Here is a 15,339-nt window from a genome sequence, read left to right as displayed (position 1 = left end):
CAGGGAGTGACCTCTGGGCTTCGGGCACAAAGGGACAGGAGAGGCTGGACCCCTGTCATCACTGCACTGTGTCCGCCCTTCATTTATGGCTTCTGTGTCCAAGGAGAGAGTGAGGATTCCGCCCCTTTGCTGCACCTCCACACACATTCACAGTACCTGGGCTTATGATTAGGCAAGAGCTGGGAGAAGGGCAGCTTGATAGCACAGGGGATAATAAATCAGGACGTGACCTTACTGTCTGAACCTCAAGCACCACACTGCGAGGATCGTCCGCCTGGACACCTCCCAGAGGAGTGAGCCACTCAAGTAACAATGCCCCAGTCAGTGAGTGCCAGCCGTGTGTGTGCAGGAGCATCCCACAGACTACACAGTAGGGGCAGTATCTCCATCCTGCAGATGAAGAGGACCAGGCTTAGAGATGTTTGTTGACACAGGCATACGATTTTAACCATTTGCTCCACATTTGTCGAATGAATGAATCTGTCTTGCTAAGGAAGGATGGAACACCTCTGCCCTGAAAAGGAGTGCAGAACCGCTCCTGGTATCCTTCTGAGAGGTGGTGGAAGGTGGGTGGAGGAGAAGCGCAGCAGCTTTCGGAAAGTAAACACTCCATGACTCACACTCCTGACCGCTCCGGGCAACAGTCTCTGCAGCAGGCAATCTGGCCTCTCTCTCCGCTGAGGGCAATTTGGGTCAACAGGGGCAGGGAGGAGCCCAGCATCGAGGCCCTGTAGCCCGTAGCCAAGGTGCCTTGGCCCAGCAAACACAAGGGGCTTTGATGCCTCAAAAAGCAGTGGCTCTCCCCCTAGGATGCTGTGGCCATTCTTGGGCAGGGCTCAGCCTCTGGGCAGGGCCTCCGTGAGGAGGCCACATCTGGGAGCCAGGACAGCTCCTTGAAGGCAGAAACCCCAGGGCTGCTGCCTATGAGTTGTGTGACCTTGCGCAAGTGAGTAATCTCTTGAAGCCTCAGTTTTCTGGTCTGTAAAATGAAAAGGTTGCTCTAACAGTAATAGAGTCTGTCTTAAAGGTTGCAGGGAGGAATAAGGAAAGTCATGCTTGTGAAGTACTCAGCACATTGTCTGGCTCATAACATTTGCCCAGAAAATGGAACTGCTGGTACTACTGATCTCTGGGATTCTCAGAAGGTTCCCTCCAGACCAAACTCAGCCCTTGGGTTAGAAATTGCTCCTCCCACTCCCTCCCTATCCCCCAGCCCCACAGAGACCCTCAGTAGCCTGCCTCTCACGCAGGCAACCCCTGTAAAACTCACACAGACAATCCTTATTAGCCAACCCCAGCAGGTCTCTCTGTCTTCAAGCTAAAATAAAATCAATCAGAAAATGCAACTCAAAGGCTCCCTTGTCGTGCCTTGCTGTCAAAACCCTGAGTCCACACTTTTCAAGTTGGGGTATAGGCACCCCTGGGAGTATATGGGGGCATGCCAGGAATCCATGAGGCCACAGGCTAAATATAACACACTGGGGAAAAGTTAAAACATTTAAACCGAAGGTAACTTAAAACACTCTTTTCATGTTAAAATAAACAGGACATGGAATGTACATTCCCATGAATGTTTAAGATGAAGCAATATCTCAGGGGTAGTTCAAGCTTTCAGTGGGCATCCCTCTCCCCCTGGTTGCATGTATTTTACCCTGCCCAACCAGCAAGGGGTGCTTTGCTACAGAGGCCTGAGAAGCCCCACTTAAGCACAGAGGGGCAGCTGGGCTTCTTCTTGGGAACACCGTAGTGTCTTCCTGACTCACCCCCATGCTCCCAGGAGCTGGTCCATGTCCTTGGAAGAGGTGGCCCACACAGCCCAGTGCCTGGGAGGCAGCCTTGCTGCCACCATCAAAACATAGCGGGCTTGCTCTCCTGGCAGGAATGGCAAGAGCCAGCCTGGCTTTCAGCTTCCCGGCTGGGCCAACAGTTTAAGAGGTCCAAGGACAACCAGACCTTGCTTTCTGCCCTCTCATCTATTCTTCCTCAGCTCACAGAGAACCCACCTGGCTAGCAGTTGGTGTTTGAGCCCCGGGGTGGGACAGAGCACAGATGCTACTCAGCAAATGCTCACACTGGCCATCCTGACAGCACTGTCTCCTGGGGTTTCCGGCAAGGGGGATCTCCAAAAGATTAAGGGTGACTGGGGAGTTTTCACCAAGGCCCGGGTCCTCCTTCACCTGTGAGGGACCACCAATGTGGCTGGTGCGGCTACCAGCTGCACACAGACCGGTAGTGAGAACTCAATCCCTGCGGCCGTGAAGGTGACTAAGTCTGTTCTTTGCGATCTTCCTTTTTGCAGGTTTCCTGAGCCAAGTGAAGGTCTGTCTTGGAGAAGCAGGCATAGAAGGGCCTGCACATAATGGCGCAGGAGGACCCCCAGGATGGGTTGGGAGACGCATCTCCCCTCCGCAGCTTGACTGGGGAGGCTTATGACCCTGGGACGCTGAGCATCAGCTTGGAGAGTGAGGATGAGGCCCCTGGAAAGGCAGGAGACCAAGGGGCCACCGGTGACCCTGGTCAGCAGGCCCGACCACGGGGCAGTTCCCACGTGACCGAGGACAATCCTGACTTGCTCTGGCAGCATCCATCCCGCAGGAAGGAAGAGAAATTCTCTGACTCCTTTAGTGCCGCAGGCGTCGGGAAGAAACCCATGGCACTGCCAGGGAAGAAGACCAGCTGGGAAAGGGAGGCGTCAAAGATCACCCCGACCCAGGCCTCCCCCAGAGCAAGCATGACTCCCAGTGCCCTCCCCAGGGGCCTCTCTCGCAGGTGGTTTGGTGAGACCCAGTCTCCTAGGGCCTCATTGTCTGCTGGTGATGAGGGAGACTCAAAGGCAAACCCAGACGCCACCCCGGGCATCCCATCCGACTTCCCCTATTCTGCAAGGTACTTCCGTGCACAGAAGGACAGAGACAAGTCCCCAGACAGCTCCTCTCCGGGGGTGTGCGTCCCCAAATCAGGGGGCAGCTGGGACCTCTCCACGCAAGAGACACACACACCAGCTCAGGAATCGGCCACCCAGGCCCGCCTGGCAGCGGAAGAGGATCTGGCCAAAGGGCGGAAGGGCTCTAAGGACCCGAATCCGGGGACCTCCGGGGAGGGCAGGCAGGGGGAGGCCCGTCCCTACAAGTGCCTGCGGGGCGGGCGGGCGGTCCAGAAGTCGTCGGGCGCCAAGCCTTACACGTGCGAGCTGTGCGGGAAGGCGTACTCCCACCGGGCCACGCTCCAGCAGCACCAGCGCCTGCACACGGGCGAGAGGCCCTACCGGTGCCCCTTCTGCGACAAGACCTACACCTGGTCCTCCGATCACCGCAAGCACATCCGCACGCACACGGGCGAGAAACCCTACCCGTGCCCGGACTGCGGGAAGGCCTTCGTGCGCTCCTCGGACCTGCGCAAACACCAGCGCAACATGCACAGCAACGACAAGCCCTTCCCGTGCGCCGAGTGCGGCCTGACCTTCAACAAGCCGCTGTCGCTGCTGCGCCACCAGCGCACGCACCTGGGCGAGAAGCCCTTCCGCTGCCCCACCTGCGACCGGGAGTTCGCGGTGGCCAGCCGGATGATGGAGCACCAGCGCGTGCACTCGGGCGAGCGGCCCTTCCCCTGCCCCACCTGCGGCAAGTGCTTCACCAAATCCTCCAACCTGCTGGAGCACCAGACGCTGCACAGCGGCCAGAGGCCCTTCAAGTGCGCCGACTGCGGCGTGGCCTTCGCGCAGCCCTCGCGCCTGGCGCGCCACCAGCGCATCCACACCGGCGAGCGGCCCTTCCCTTGCGCACAGTGTGGCCAGGCCTTCGCGCGCTCCTCCACCCTGAAGCGGCACCAACAGATCCACTCCGGGGAGAAGGGCTTCCTCTGTGCCGAGTGCGGCCGGGCCTTCCGCGTGGCCTCGGAGCTGGCCCAGCACATTCGGGTGCACAACGGCGAGAGGCCCTACCAGTGCGCCGACTGCGGCCAGGCCTTCACCCGGTCCAACCACCTCCGCCGGCACCGAGCCAGGCACCACAGCTGCAAGAAGGAGCCCACCACCCCGTCCTCCGACGACGAGTGAGGGCGCCCTCGGCGGGCCGGCAGGGAAGGTGAAGAAGACACGGCCGACCTCGGATGCGATGACAAAAACGATTAGCCGCCACCTGCCCTCAAAACCATCTGCAAATACTGAGAAAGCATCGGGGCTGACCCTCTCTAGAGAAAGGTCCTTTTCCGTTTTTACGTGAATAAAAGAAATCCCCAGAAGCTTGGTCTCCTTGAGGGAATCTAACAAAGCAAAAAAGCCTACCTGTGGGGATGGGAGGGTTAACCGAAACCCCGCCAGATGGCTCAGCCTTTCAGCTTCCTAACAGATGACTTTACCCTGGGCAAAGTCATGGCTTTGAATTAGAGAAGGCCTTTATCTTAGAGGGGCTTCCCTGATGGCTCAGACTGTAAAGAATCTGCCCACAATGCCGGAGACCTGGTTCCATCCCTGGGCCCGGAAGACCCGCTGGAGAAAGGAATGGCAACCCACTCCAGTATTCTTGCCTGGAGAATCCCATGAACAGAGGAGCCTGGCGGGCTACAGTCCACGGGATCACAAAGAGTTGGACGTGACTGAGCAACTAAGACATACTCTTTATCTTAGAGAGTGGGGCATTTATGTTCTATGTTTTGTTGTTGTTTTTCAGTTGCTAAGTCGTGTCTTATTCTTTGCATCCCATGGACTGCAGCAGGCAAGGCCTCCCTGTCCCTCACTATCTGGAGTTTGCCCAAGTTCATGTCCATTGAATCGGTGATGCTCTCCAACAGTCTTATGCTCTGCTGCCCTGTTCTCCTTTTGCCTTCAGTGCCCTATGTTTAGGGACCAGTTATCCTAGAAATTCACGACAGCCTTAGCATCTGGAAAAGAAGTCTGCGCTCCCACAGTGGAGCATAGTACCTGGAACTAACCCCCAAGTCTCACCCACAAAATTCACACGCGCCTCCTCTCTGGACACCTCTCTTCTTGTTTCCAACCTGGGAGCTTCAGTCACATTTACAGAGGAATCTGCCCATTTACAGAGATGTATACAAAATTTCTCCATATGAGCCCATTTACAGAGATGTATACAAAATTTCTCCATTCCTATGGTTCAGGGAAACTTTAAGGTTCATTTAAACTTACTGGGATCATGAGTTCCAATTTGAAGTAAATAAAATAAAGCACCCCTTGCCCAAATGCCGATCAGCTTGTGTTTCACCATCATTAAAACCAGGTTTGAAAACCTACCTGACTCACAGCTGTTCTCTAACAAGGTTAATTGAAATTTACATGACTAACAGCCAGTCTTAAAGATTACTGATCCATCACTTTTGGCATAGTAATTAGCTCTGGACCTCAGCTGGGAGGAATCCATGATGTCACAGAGTTCGTTGATGCATGGGGGCCAATAACACTTCTGATCTTGCCAAACTTAAAGATACTCCACAGAAAAGGTACTGTACTCCCCTTTTGAGGACAATTTTAGTATATTCCTAAAATTGCCCCCAAAGTCTGCCAAATATGAATTTCTCTTGTCCTTCCCTTGATTTGGACCCAGGAGTGACTGCTAAATAGTCTTCTCATGCTTGACACATGGGGGCCAACTAGAAGTGACATATGTCATCAGACCTTGTTTGACAAAGGTGTCTTAGAGCTCTGACTGTATGCCTGGAGGTTTTGTGTGTGGATTCCCTTAGGTACATCTGTATGTCCAAACAACAGAGTTGGTTCTGGGTCTGGTACAAGAGCCAGTGATTTGGTTTCTAGTCCATCTCCAGTGATATGATCTTGAATTCAGCCTCTGTGTCTGAAATGGCAAAATAGAAATGATAATAATGGGGTAGCAAAAGTGAACTTCATCCTCCCAGGAGAAGGATGCAAAAGCATCCTGGTAGAGAAGTCATAAGAGCCAGCCATAACCTGGTGACTATGAACAGAGTCCAGTATTTTTTTTTTTCTGGGTAATCAGTGAAATATTTGAAAACTGAAGTTACTATTTCTTTTCTTTGTATTATTTTTAAGATGGTTGGTAGTAGAGTTATTTTCTCCTAATTAAAAATTTTGGTTTGGCCTATAGTTTCTTAAGGTGGTTGTTCCCCAAACCAATTCTTAGAATGGCTGTATAGAAATCACCTGGGATGTTTGTTAAATGCATACACTTGCTGAATTCTAGCCTTAAATATTGACACAGGTCTGTAATGCATCTTATAATCTAATTTATAAAGCTTCCCTTGTGTTCTGGTGCACAGCTAAGTTGGGACCACTACTGGCATAATTAATATATTGGTGATGCTCAAATTTTATTTAGTAAACAGATAATAGAGGAATAAGAAGTGGGTGATATGGATGAGAGCATAGTAGAACTAGACTAAAAACAGGCACAAACTACTCGGACATCTCCTGACTTGGCCATGGTGGACTCAAACTAGCAAGCAGGTTTTGAAGTCTTCCATAATTTCATTTCTGAGATGAGATGATGCAACAACTAGGTATGGCTTCCAGATGGTTACAGTTAGGGGGAGAGAGTGAGTTAATAGGCCAACTAGATTAGCTTGTTCTTTGTACTTTTGGAGCTCTATACTGTGTTTGTATAGGAGTATATAATGTACTGAATATTATATAATATACTGAAGAGAACTTCATTAATCTTCAGTGCCTATTACTTGGGCTACCCTCGTGGGTCAGACGGTAAAGAATCTGCCTGCAATGCAGGAGACCCGGGTTCGATCCCTGGGTCAGGAAGAACAAAGAAGTCACTTTTCTTTTCTTTCTTTTTTTTTTTAAAGGAAAGTTGTCCCAGTCTTTTCTCACATCAGCTGCAGGGGTCATGCTGAGTAGGTATTGTAGGGGGAAGCAATCCTGTTGCCATAGTTCCAGGACCATTCCATGGTGCACAGTAGAAGGCAGCAATATGTGGAGTGGATGACAGAAAAATCAACCATCTGCAAGTTGGCTTGGCACATATCCTGCCCAATAGCCTGTTCTTCCAAATTAGAGGCAGTTGAATCCTCTATTTGCAGAAGAATCAGTGGCAAACCTGCTCAGATTGCTGCCCTCAAGTGATGGTGAGCTATTTCTGGCTTTCTATACCCTGCACCTCATATCTTATTTCCCTAATATTTAATTTAAAATTGGAGCAGGGCCCTCTTTGTGATGGAAGAAATTTAAAGTTTCTCTCTAGAATAGCCCTGCTGCCACCATTTAGTTTGTGAAAGTTAGCTTGGATATGCCTAGTGAAAATGTTCATTTATAAGTTTTCAATTAATATAAAATTCACCTCCTGTATTCACCAGAGTCTACAGCCATCGTGATCCACATCCTTTGGATAATAATGAGTTAGCACTGACCTGGTACTGAGTATGCCAAGAACTCTTTTAAGTGTTTCTCTTGTGTTAACTATTTCATTTTTAAACTAAACCTATTTCCCCATTCTATTTTCAAGATGAAGAAATCAAGAGACAAAAAAGTTATACTGCCCGAGATATTATAGCTAGAAAGTAGCATAATAATGATTTGACATTCTGGCTCCAGAGACTGTGTTCTTAACCACAGAGCTAACTGCTTGTTTGGTATAGAGAAATGTACTGAAATTCTTGATGACATGACTTTCAAAATTTATGATCATAAATTCAAGAGAAGATAAAGGTTGAAACAGCATAGCAGAGACCATGGTGTGACTCAAATGAGGACTGAGGAAGACCTGTGAATTACTTAAGAGTGGGTCTGGGAAGAGCCTGGGTTGGCAGCTGTTAATCATTAAATTCTTAGAAAAGTTGTTAGTAAGCTGGCCAGGGGGAAGGAATTGGGTCTAAAGGAATGATGGTTCCTTGAAGGCCTACCATTACTTCATCTCACTGAGGAAAGAAACATTCTGTGCCCTTAATGGACACAGAAAAATACAGCAGCAATGAATCTTGGCACTCAACATTTACACGACATTTAATAAACCAAATGCATGCATGTTGAACAGCTATATTACCCCTGATCCAAACACAACAGACCACCCAGGATTTCCTACTAGGCCTTAAAAAATCGTACTTGGAAGGAAATGTTGTGTAAAGCATCAATTAATTGCTACAGTACTCAAGCAGATGTCATCGCTAGCCTCAAAACTAGACTCTGAACTGCAGACTCAATGACCCATGAAAATATTGCCAAAGAGAGAATGACTCGATGTTTCATCAAACCAGGAAAGGGCATCTTTTTAAAGTTGAGAGGGAAGCTCATTTTTGATATGAATTGCCCTCTTTCCATTCTGCATAAACCATGCCTGTACAATGAATATTTTCCCAGTATGGCTGGATAGTAATTTTAAATCTTTCTCCTCGTTTTCTCCTCCTCAGTCAAATTGGCTCTGAGTTTCACTGTCTCAGGAGTGTCAGGCACTCGGTAGATGGGTTCAGTGAATGAAGGGAGTATCTATAAAACATAAGCTGTGATTAGAATTTAAAGAGAAACAGAAGGAAAGCAAGGATATTATCTGATAGTTCAGATGATATCAAGGACAAGTGGGGATTATAGGTTAAATGAGGAGATGTCTGAGATTTCAGAGGTGGAGTCAATTAGGTTTGTTGACAGGATAATAATAGCTACCACTCAGTGAACAGTTTTAGGGGTCAGACACTGCATTCATTATCCCAGTTAATCCTTACAATAATCTGTTATGGGGGACCCTGGAGAAATATCCCCATGTGAGATCTGCAACAGTTTTCCTGTCCAGGAAAACAGGTGAGATTAATAGAGCTTAGTTTTTGTCTGTTATTGTTAAGCAGAGTCACTAAATCACTAGTGTCTGTGTACCCCTTCCAAGAAATAGGTCATACACCCGTGACAAGGAGATTGTACAGAATATGTGCCTTTGGGTTTAGAAATAATGCTTGCTTTCATTTAAATTTTCCGTAGTTGTGGCAGTTTAAGACATACACTCACATAAGTGATCCTCCACGCGTGAATTGGTAAAGAACATGTGGTATATCCACACAGTGGAATATTATTTCAACTATGACAGTGAAGGAAATCCTGCTTTTTTCAGCAGCATAGATGGACATGTGGAGAACCTTATGCTAAGTGAGGTAAGTCAGACAGAGAAAGACAAACACTGAATGATCCTTATATGTGGAATCTAAAAAAGTTGAGCTCAAAGAAATACAGAGTATAGCAGTGATTACAGGGGACTGGGGAGAATTGGAGAGATGTTGGTCAAATGTACAGACTTTCGGCTATAAGATGAATGAGGTCTGAGGAGCTAATGGAAAACATGATGACTGTAGTTGATAATGCCATGTTGTATAACTGGAATGTACCGAGAGTAGAAATTGAATGTTTTCACCCAAAAGAAAAATGAATATATGAGGTGAAGTGTAGTGAAAGTTACTTAGTCATGTCTGACTCTTTGCGACCCCACAGCCTACACATGGAATTCTCCAGGCCAGAATACTGGAGTGGATAGCTGTTCCCTTCTCCAGGGGATCTTTACAACCCAGGGATTGAACCCAGGTCTCCTGCGTTGCAGGCGGACTCTTTACCAGCTGAGCCACCAGGGAAGCCCATGTGAGGTGATGTCTCTGTTAATTAACCAGATGAGGGGAATCCTTTTACAATGTATGTATATATTAAATCATCACAATGTACACTGTAAGTATCTTATAATTGTATATGTCAGTTATACCTTGATAAAGCTAAAGTTTAAGAAATGAATGTAGAATATTTACTAAAGAATTTGCCCCCAAGTCTTGGCCATTCCTCCCTTCAAGAAGTTCAGTTCAGGTCAGTTCAGTCGCTCAGTCGTGCCCAACTCTTCGGGACCCCATGGACTGCAGCACGCCAGGCCTCCCTGTCAGTCACCAGCTCCCGGAGTTTACCCAAACTCATATCCATTGAGTCGGTGATGCCATCCAACCATCTCATCCTCTGTCATCCACTTCTTCTCCTGCCTTCAGTCTTTCCCAGCATCAGGGTCTTTTCATATGAGTCGGCTTTTTGCTTCAGGTGCCCAAAGTATTGGAGTTTCAGCTTCAACATTGAAGTAGAGGCTAGTATTTCCTCCTTTGTGTGGGTGAGACTCGGTGACTCAGTTCTAGTGAATAGAATAAAGCAGAAATGTTAGTGCACAGTTTCTGAGGCTGCATCACAAAAGGCACTCTGGCTTCTATAGCCCTCTCTCTTCTCTCTCTGTCTCTCCCTCTTTCTCTCTCTCTAGAGGAGCCCGTATGTCCAAGAACAGAACTCTCCTGCTAATAGCTACATCGATGAGTTAGTTGGGGATCCTCTAGCCCAGCTGAGATAGTTCAGATGACTGCAGACCTGCCCACTGCTTGACTGAAACCTCATGAGAGATCTGAAGTCAGAACTGTCTAGCTAAGCAGCTCCCAAATTCCTGGCTCTTGGAAACTGTGTGAAATAATCAGTGCTTGTGCTGTTTTAAGATGCTAAGTTTTCTTGGGCAATTTGTCACAAACAATAGAAAACAACTTCCCCTAGTGAGTAAGAGGGCTGTCACTAGATGTCACCATGAGCCCTGATTTCTGCCCTAAGGAAATGGACAGAGGGGTTGGAAAGCATCTCTATTTCCCGTCATACCCCCCCACGGTGGTCACTGTTAAAGTTGGCAGAAATTCAGCTGGTGTCCATCTCTGCCACAAACTCCATGGCCAAGTGAGCTGTCCTAATTCTAGGGCCGGGCAAAAGAGACCCTCTGGGAAGGGGGCAGAGAATTGTGCCTGATATGTGATCGCTAGCACTGTGTCTGATGGAGAATGCTAAGAATAAAACCCTTTTGCTTGCCCTCGTTTCTGGAATCCTGCAATTCCTAATCCATGGAGATAAATGGATCAGTGCCTGGTCTTCCTCAGAATGGCGGGGGGGCGGGGGGGATCTCGAATTCTCTAGAGTGTAGAATACAACCCTATAAAGGAAATATTATTAGCCCCATTTTGCAAATAAGGAAACAAAGGAGTGGGAAGATTAAGCCACACATTCAAAGTCCCAAAGTTAGTAAGCACAGAACCAGAGCACCAAGTCGGATCTGTGGAGCTGTCTTGCCTCTGCCTTGCTGTGGGGAAGGGTGTGGGAACCAAGGCTTACCCCGGGTTTCTCTCTGGGCTTACTGGTACTCAGCGCTCCTTCCACTATAACTGCTGGATCTTACTCCTACTGTCTTTATTTCTTTATTCTTTATTTTTCAAATGTTTTTTATTGTGGTAAAAGTCACATAATATAAAACATACTATTTTAACCCTTTTTAACCGTACATTTCAGTGGCACTGAGTGCATTCACATTTTTGTGCAACTCTCACCATCATCCATCTCTCAATTTTTTCACTTTCCTAATGGAAACTCTCCCACTTCCCTGCCCTAGGCTTTCTGTAAGTTCTGCAGTGAGCCCTCTCCCATTTCTCTTTCTCACACCTCACTTTCAAACCCCTATCTCCAAGGAATAAGGGGGTCAATGCCGAAGGGGAGTTTAATAAGATGATGATGTGGGCACATTTGGGAGCAACTGAAGTTCCTGTTGGGACATCCTCAGCTCACGTTTCAGGGAGGAAAGTATTCTGAAACTTAGAGATACCTAAAGCTTTTCCGGCATGTGGCTGCGTCATCCCCGTCTGTCTTTAGAGTCACAGTGTCGCCTCCTTTTTGGACACCTTCGTTCTCCCTCTCTTTATAAGGACACTATGATGGCATTTAGGGTCCACATGGATAATCCAGGAAATCTTCCCATCTCAAAATCCTTAATCACACATGCAAAGACCCTTTTCCCTCTGAAGCTAACATTTACAAGCGCCATGTGATACCTTTTTTTGTTGCTTAGTAGATAAGTCACGTCTGACTCTTTGCGCCCCCGTAGACTCTAGCCCACCAGGCTCCTTTGTCCATGGTATTTCCCAGGCAAGAATACTGGAGCAGGTTGCCATTTCCTTCTCCAGGGAATCTTCCTGATCCAGGGATCGAATCCACATCTCCTGCATTATCAGGTGGATTCTTTACCACTGAGCTACTTGAGAAGCCCAGTGATATCTTTAGATGGCCATTATTCAGCTTACTACACTAATGTAAAACAAACCTCTAAGGTATCAGAGGTCAGAGGTCTTACAGCTATGAACTTACATAGTTTTTTCTTTTGGTTGTGCTGGGTTTTCTTCGTGGCCTGTGGGCTCTTCGTGGCCTGTGGGCTCTTCGTGGCAGTGAACAGACTCACTAGTTGTGGGGTGTAGGCGTAGCGTCCAGACCAGGAATCGACCCTGCATCTCCTGCTATTGGAAGGCAGATTCTTAACCTCAAGTTTCCACAACTGTGAATATTAAGTGATAAACACTTTTTGCATTTAAGATAGCCGAAAGGTCAGCGGACGTATACTTTTCCTGTCACTCAAACAAAGAAATTTTGGAACTGCAGAGAGCCTTGTGCTGCTCTTAGTTGCTCAGTCAGGTCGGACTCTGTGTCCCCACAGACTGTAGCCCACCAGGTTGCTCCGTCCCTGGGGATTGTCTAGGCAAAAATGCTGGAGTGGGTTGCCATGCCCTCGTCCAGGGGATCTTCCCCACCCAGGGATGGAACCCAGGTCTCCTGCATTGTAGGCAGATTCTTTTCCCTGAGCCACCAAGGAAGCCCCACAGAGAAGCTTAGAGATCACTTATTTTACAAGTTCAAAGGCTGCAAATTGCTCAGCTTTCAGTGGCAGTCCAGAGCTCTTTTCATTTTACCAGATCCTCTTTTTTTGTTTTTGTGTCAAGTTTGATTTCTAATCTTTAAATCCACTAATAGTCGTAACTTTAGCTCTGTTAATTTCAGCAGTTATGGTAGATTTAAATAAAATAAATGAAATAGATATCGGAACATTTTTACATTTTCTTTTTATACTACTAACATTGCTTTAATTTTAGAATTGCTTCAATTGTCAATATATAGCTTTTTCTGCCTTCTAAGTGCCATTCACAATTTCCATTTCCTTCCCAATGAAATGATCTACCTAAACTTTCAAGTTATTCCATCACTATTAGTCCTTATTTTAACATGTTTTCTACCATCATCGCTTAATATCTAGGCAAAAAATGTTTTCAATTTTAGCATGCAATTGTATGAATTCTCCTTCCATCAAAACTTAAAATATCTTAAAACACACACCGTATGAAAGAGATTACTGCCAATATAATCACAAATACAAAAGAAAGCATTTATTAGAGACCTTTTAAGAATGATGCTTTTGTAATGATACACCAACCCTGAAGAAAAGTGGGAAAGAACTAAAGATGAAACCAGAGTAATAAGTCTGGAAGTCAGTCCCTAAATCTTTTTTTTTTTTTTTTTTTTTTAATTTTAATTGGAGGCTGATTACCTTACAATATTGTGGTGGTTTTTGCAATACACTGACATGAATCAGCCATGGGTGTACATGTGTCCCCCCACCCCCGTCCCAAACCCCCCTCCCACCTTCTCCCCATCCCATCCCTCTGGGTTGTCCCAGTGCACCAGCTTTGAGTGCCCTGTTTCATGCATCGAACTTGGACTGGTCATCTATTTCACAATCTTTTAAAGCAGTTCTGAACCTTTTCTTGAATCAGACTCTTGGAGAATAAAGCAAGCTATGGATCCTATCTAAATAAAAAACCCACATTACTAATGTTTTATGTTAAGATTTCAGAGAGTCACAGACTTCGTAAAGCCCATCAGTTCACCCAGAATTAAGAATTTCTGTTAAATTCCTCTTCCAAATGTGTGCCCAGCACCAAAATCCAGGGACTTGAGTCAGTTACAATAGCAAAGGCCTACCACAGACTTACAAAGTAAGCCTTATCGAAAACAATCTTTTAGCAGATTTTAAAAAAGGAAAATCAAACAGAAGATGGCTAAGGTAAGTCATACTCCAAAGGGATAAACAGATTTTTTCAAATACTAAAATGAATTTATTACTAATATGATAAATTAGTCATGTTCTCTCATAAAGGTAACAATTATTCTTGTAATGTGTAAAATGGTATATGTAGTTTGAAAAAGGTACTAGTTCACCTAGCTAAAGTATTGTTATAGCTTTTAAGAAAAACAATTTTTTTGTAAAAAAAAAAAATGCAATTACTGACAAAGCTAAACCAAATTATTAGTGTACTCTAGGCGAGAGGGTATCTTTGCATCCCGAACTGCGTGCAAACCCACCCGGGGGTTACAACTATGGAAAACCCCACTGAGGACTAGTCCTTCAAGGACAACAAGGGACACCAAATTTTGAAAAGAGCCAGAGGCTTCTTGATAAGGAGTCTGCCAACCAGAAATTTCATTTAGTTCTATCATTAAAAGGAGTGCTATCTGCACCTGTAAATACCTACTTCTTTACTCCTGCTAGAAATGACCATAGCATTTCTAAGTGGGGTAAGAAAAAAAAAACAACCCACCCACATTCTTAGATTTATTTTAAGCCATTGTGAGGATGCAGGGTCTGAGAAAAAAAAAACCTGGACTAAGTTAATGACTATATTAGAAAACTTGCTACATTAGCTCTTTTAAACAATTTCTGATTTATTTTTTATTTTTAGCTGCTCTGGCTCTTTGCTGCTGTGCATAGGCTTTCTCTAGTTGTGGTGCTCGGACTTCTCATTGTGGCGGCTTCTCTTGTTGCAGAGCACAGACCCCAGAGCACGCGGGCTCAGCAGCTGCAGCGCGCAGGCTCTGTGGTGTGTGGACACCGGGAACATCTTCTGACTGCCATGCTACCTCTATACCCAACTTGAGGTTCTGGTCCTTTGGTCTTACATATTCCCTAAGCAGATTTTCTAAACAGATATAGTTTCACTTTAGTTTTTAAACATTCTAAGGGGGAAAAAAGAGATAAGTTTTATCCACAGAATTATTTAAATTTACTCAAGGAATTACAAAGATATTTCTTTTTCTAAACAGTTAAATAGTCTTTAATTCTAAAAAGGATTAGTGCAGTAATTGCCTGATTTTAGTCAAGAGGGTACTGGGAGTTTCCTTTAACTACCACTTCCAAAATATACAGCAATACAGAGATAGAGAAACCATTAAAATAGCAAGAGGAAAAAAAAATCAAAGTATACTCAAAAGCAAGATAAAAATCCTCATGGCCCATAACTGAATAAGAATAAAATGCAGCAGCTGGGGCTAAAGGTATACCCTTGTCGGGTTCTGGGTCAGAGAATCAGCAGAAGTGGCAGGGTGTATGATTCGCAAAGTGTAAGTGAAGTAAAAATGGAGTTGAGTTGGGAGAACATGAGATCACAGCCTGTGAGATGGCTTATGTAAAACTGTGTACCTAGAATAGTAGAAGCAGATACAGTCACTAAACCAGGATATGATCCAGATAGGGGAAAATTAATAATCTAGAGAAC

The 15,339-nt window shown here is 46.0% G+C and overlaps 1 protein-coding gene across 1 annotated transcript; it reads left to right on the top strand.

The window, feature by feature from the left end:
* The first annotated feature begins 2,359 nt into the window (after positions 1-2,359).
* ZNF648 (zinc finger protein 648) lies at positions 2,360-4,054 on the top strand. Its single transcript, XM_061161304.1, has one exon. It carries the CDS (start codon positions 2,360-2,362, stop codon positions 4,052-4,054), a length of 1,695 nt encoding a protein of 564 aa, XP_061017287.1.
* The last annotated feature ends 11,285 nt before the right edge of the window (positions 4,055-15,339 follow it).

Source organism: Dama dama, chromosome 14 (assembly GCF_033118175.1).
Source record: "Dama dama isolate Ldn47 chromosome 14, ASM3311817v1, whole genome shotgun sequence".
Classification (NCBI taxonomy): Eukaryota; Metazoa; Chordata; class Mammalia; order Artiodactyla; family Cervidae; genus Dama; species Dama dama.
The sequence above is the reverse complement of the archived record's forward strand: the minus strand, read 5'-3'. Positions and strand labels throughout refer to the sequence as shown.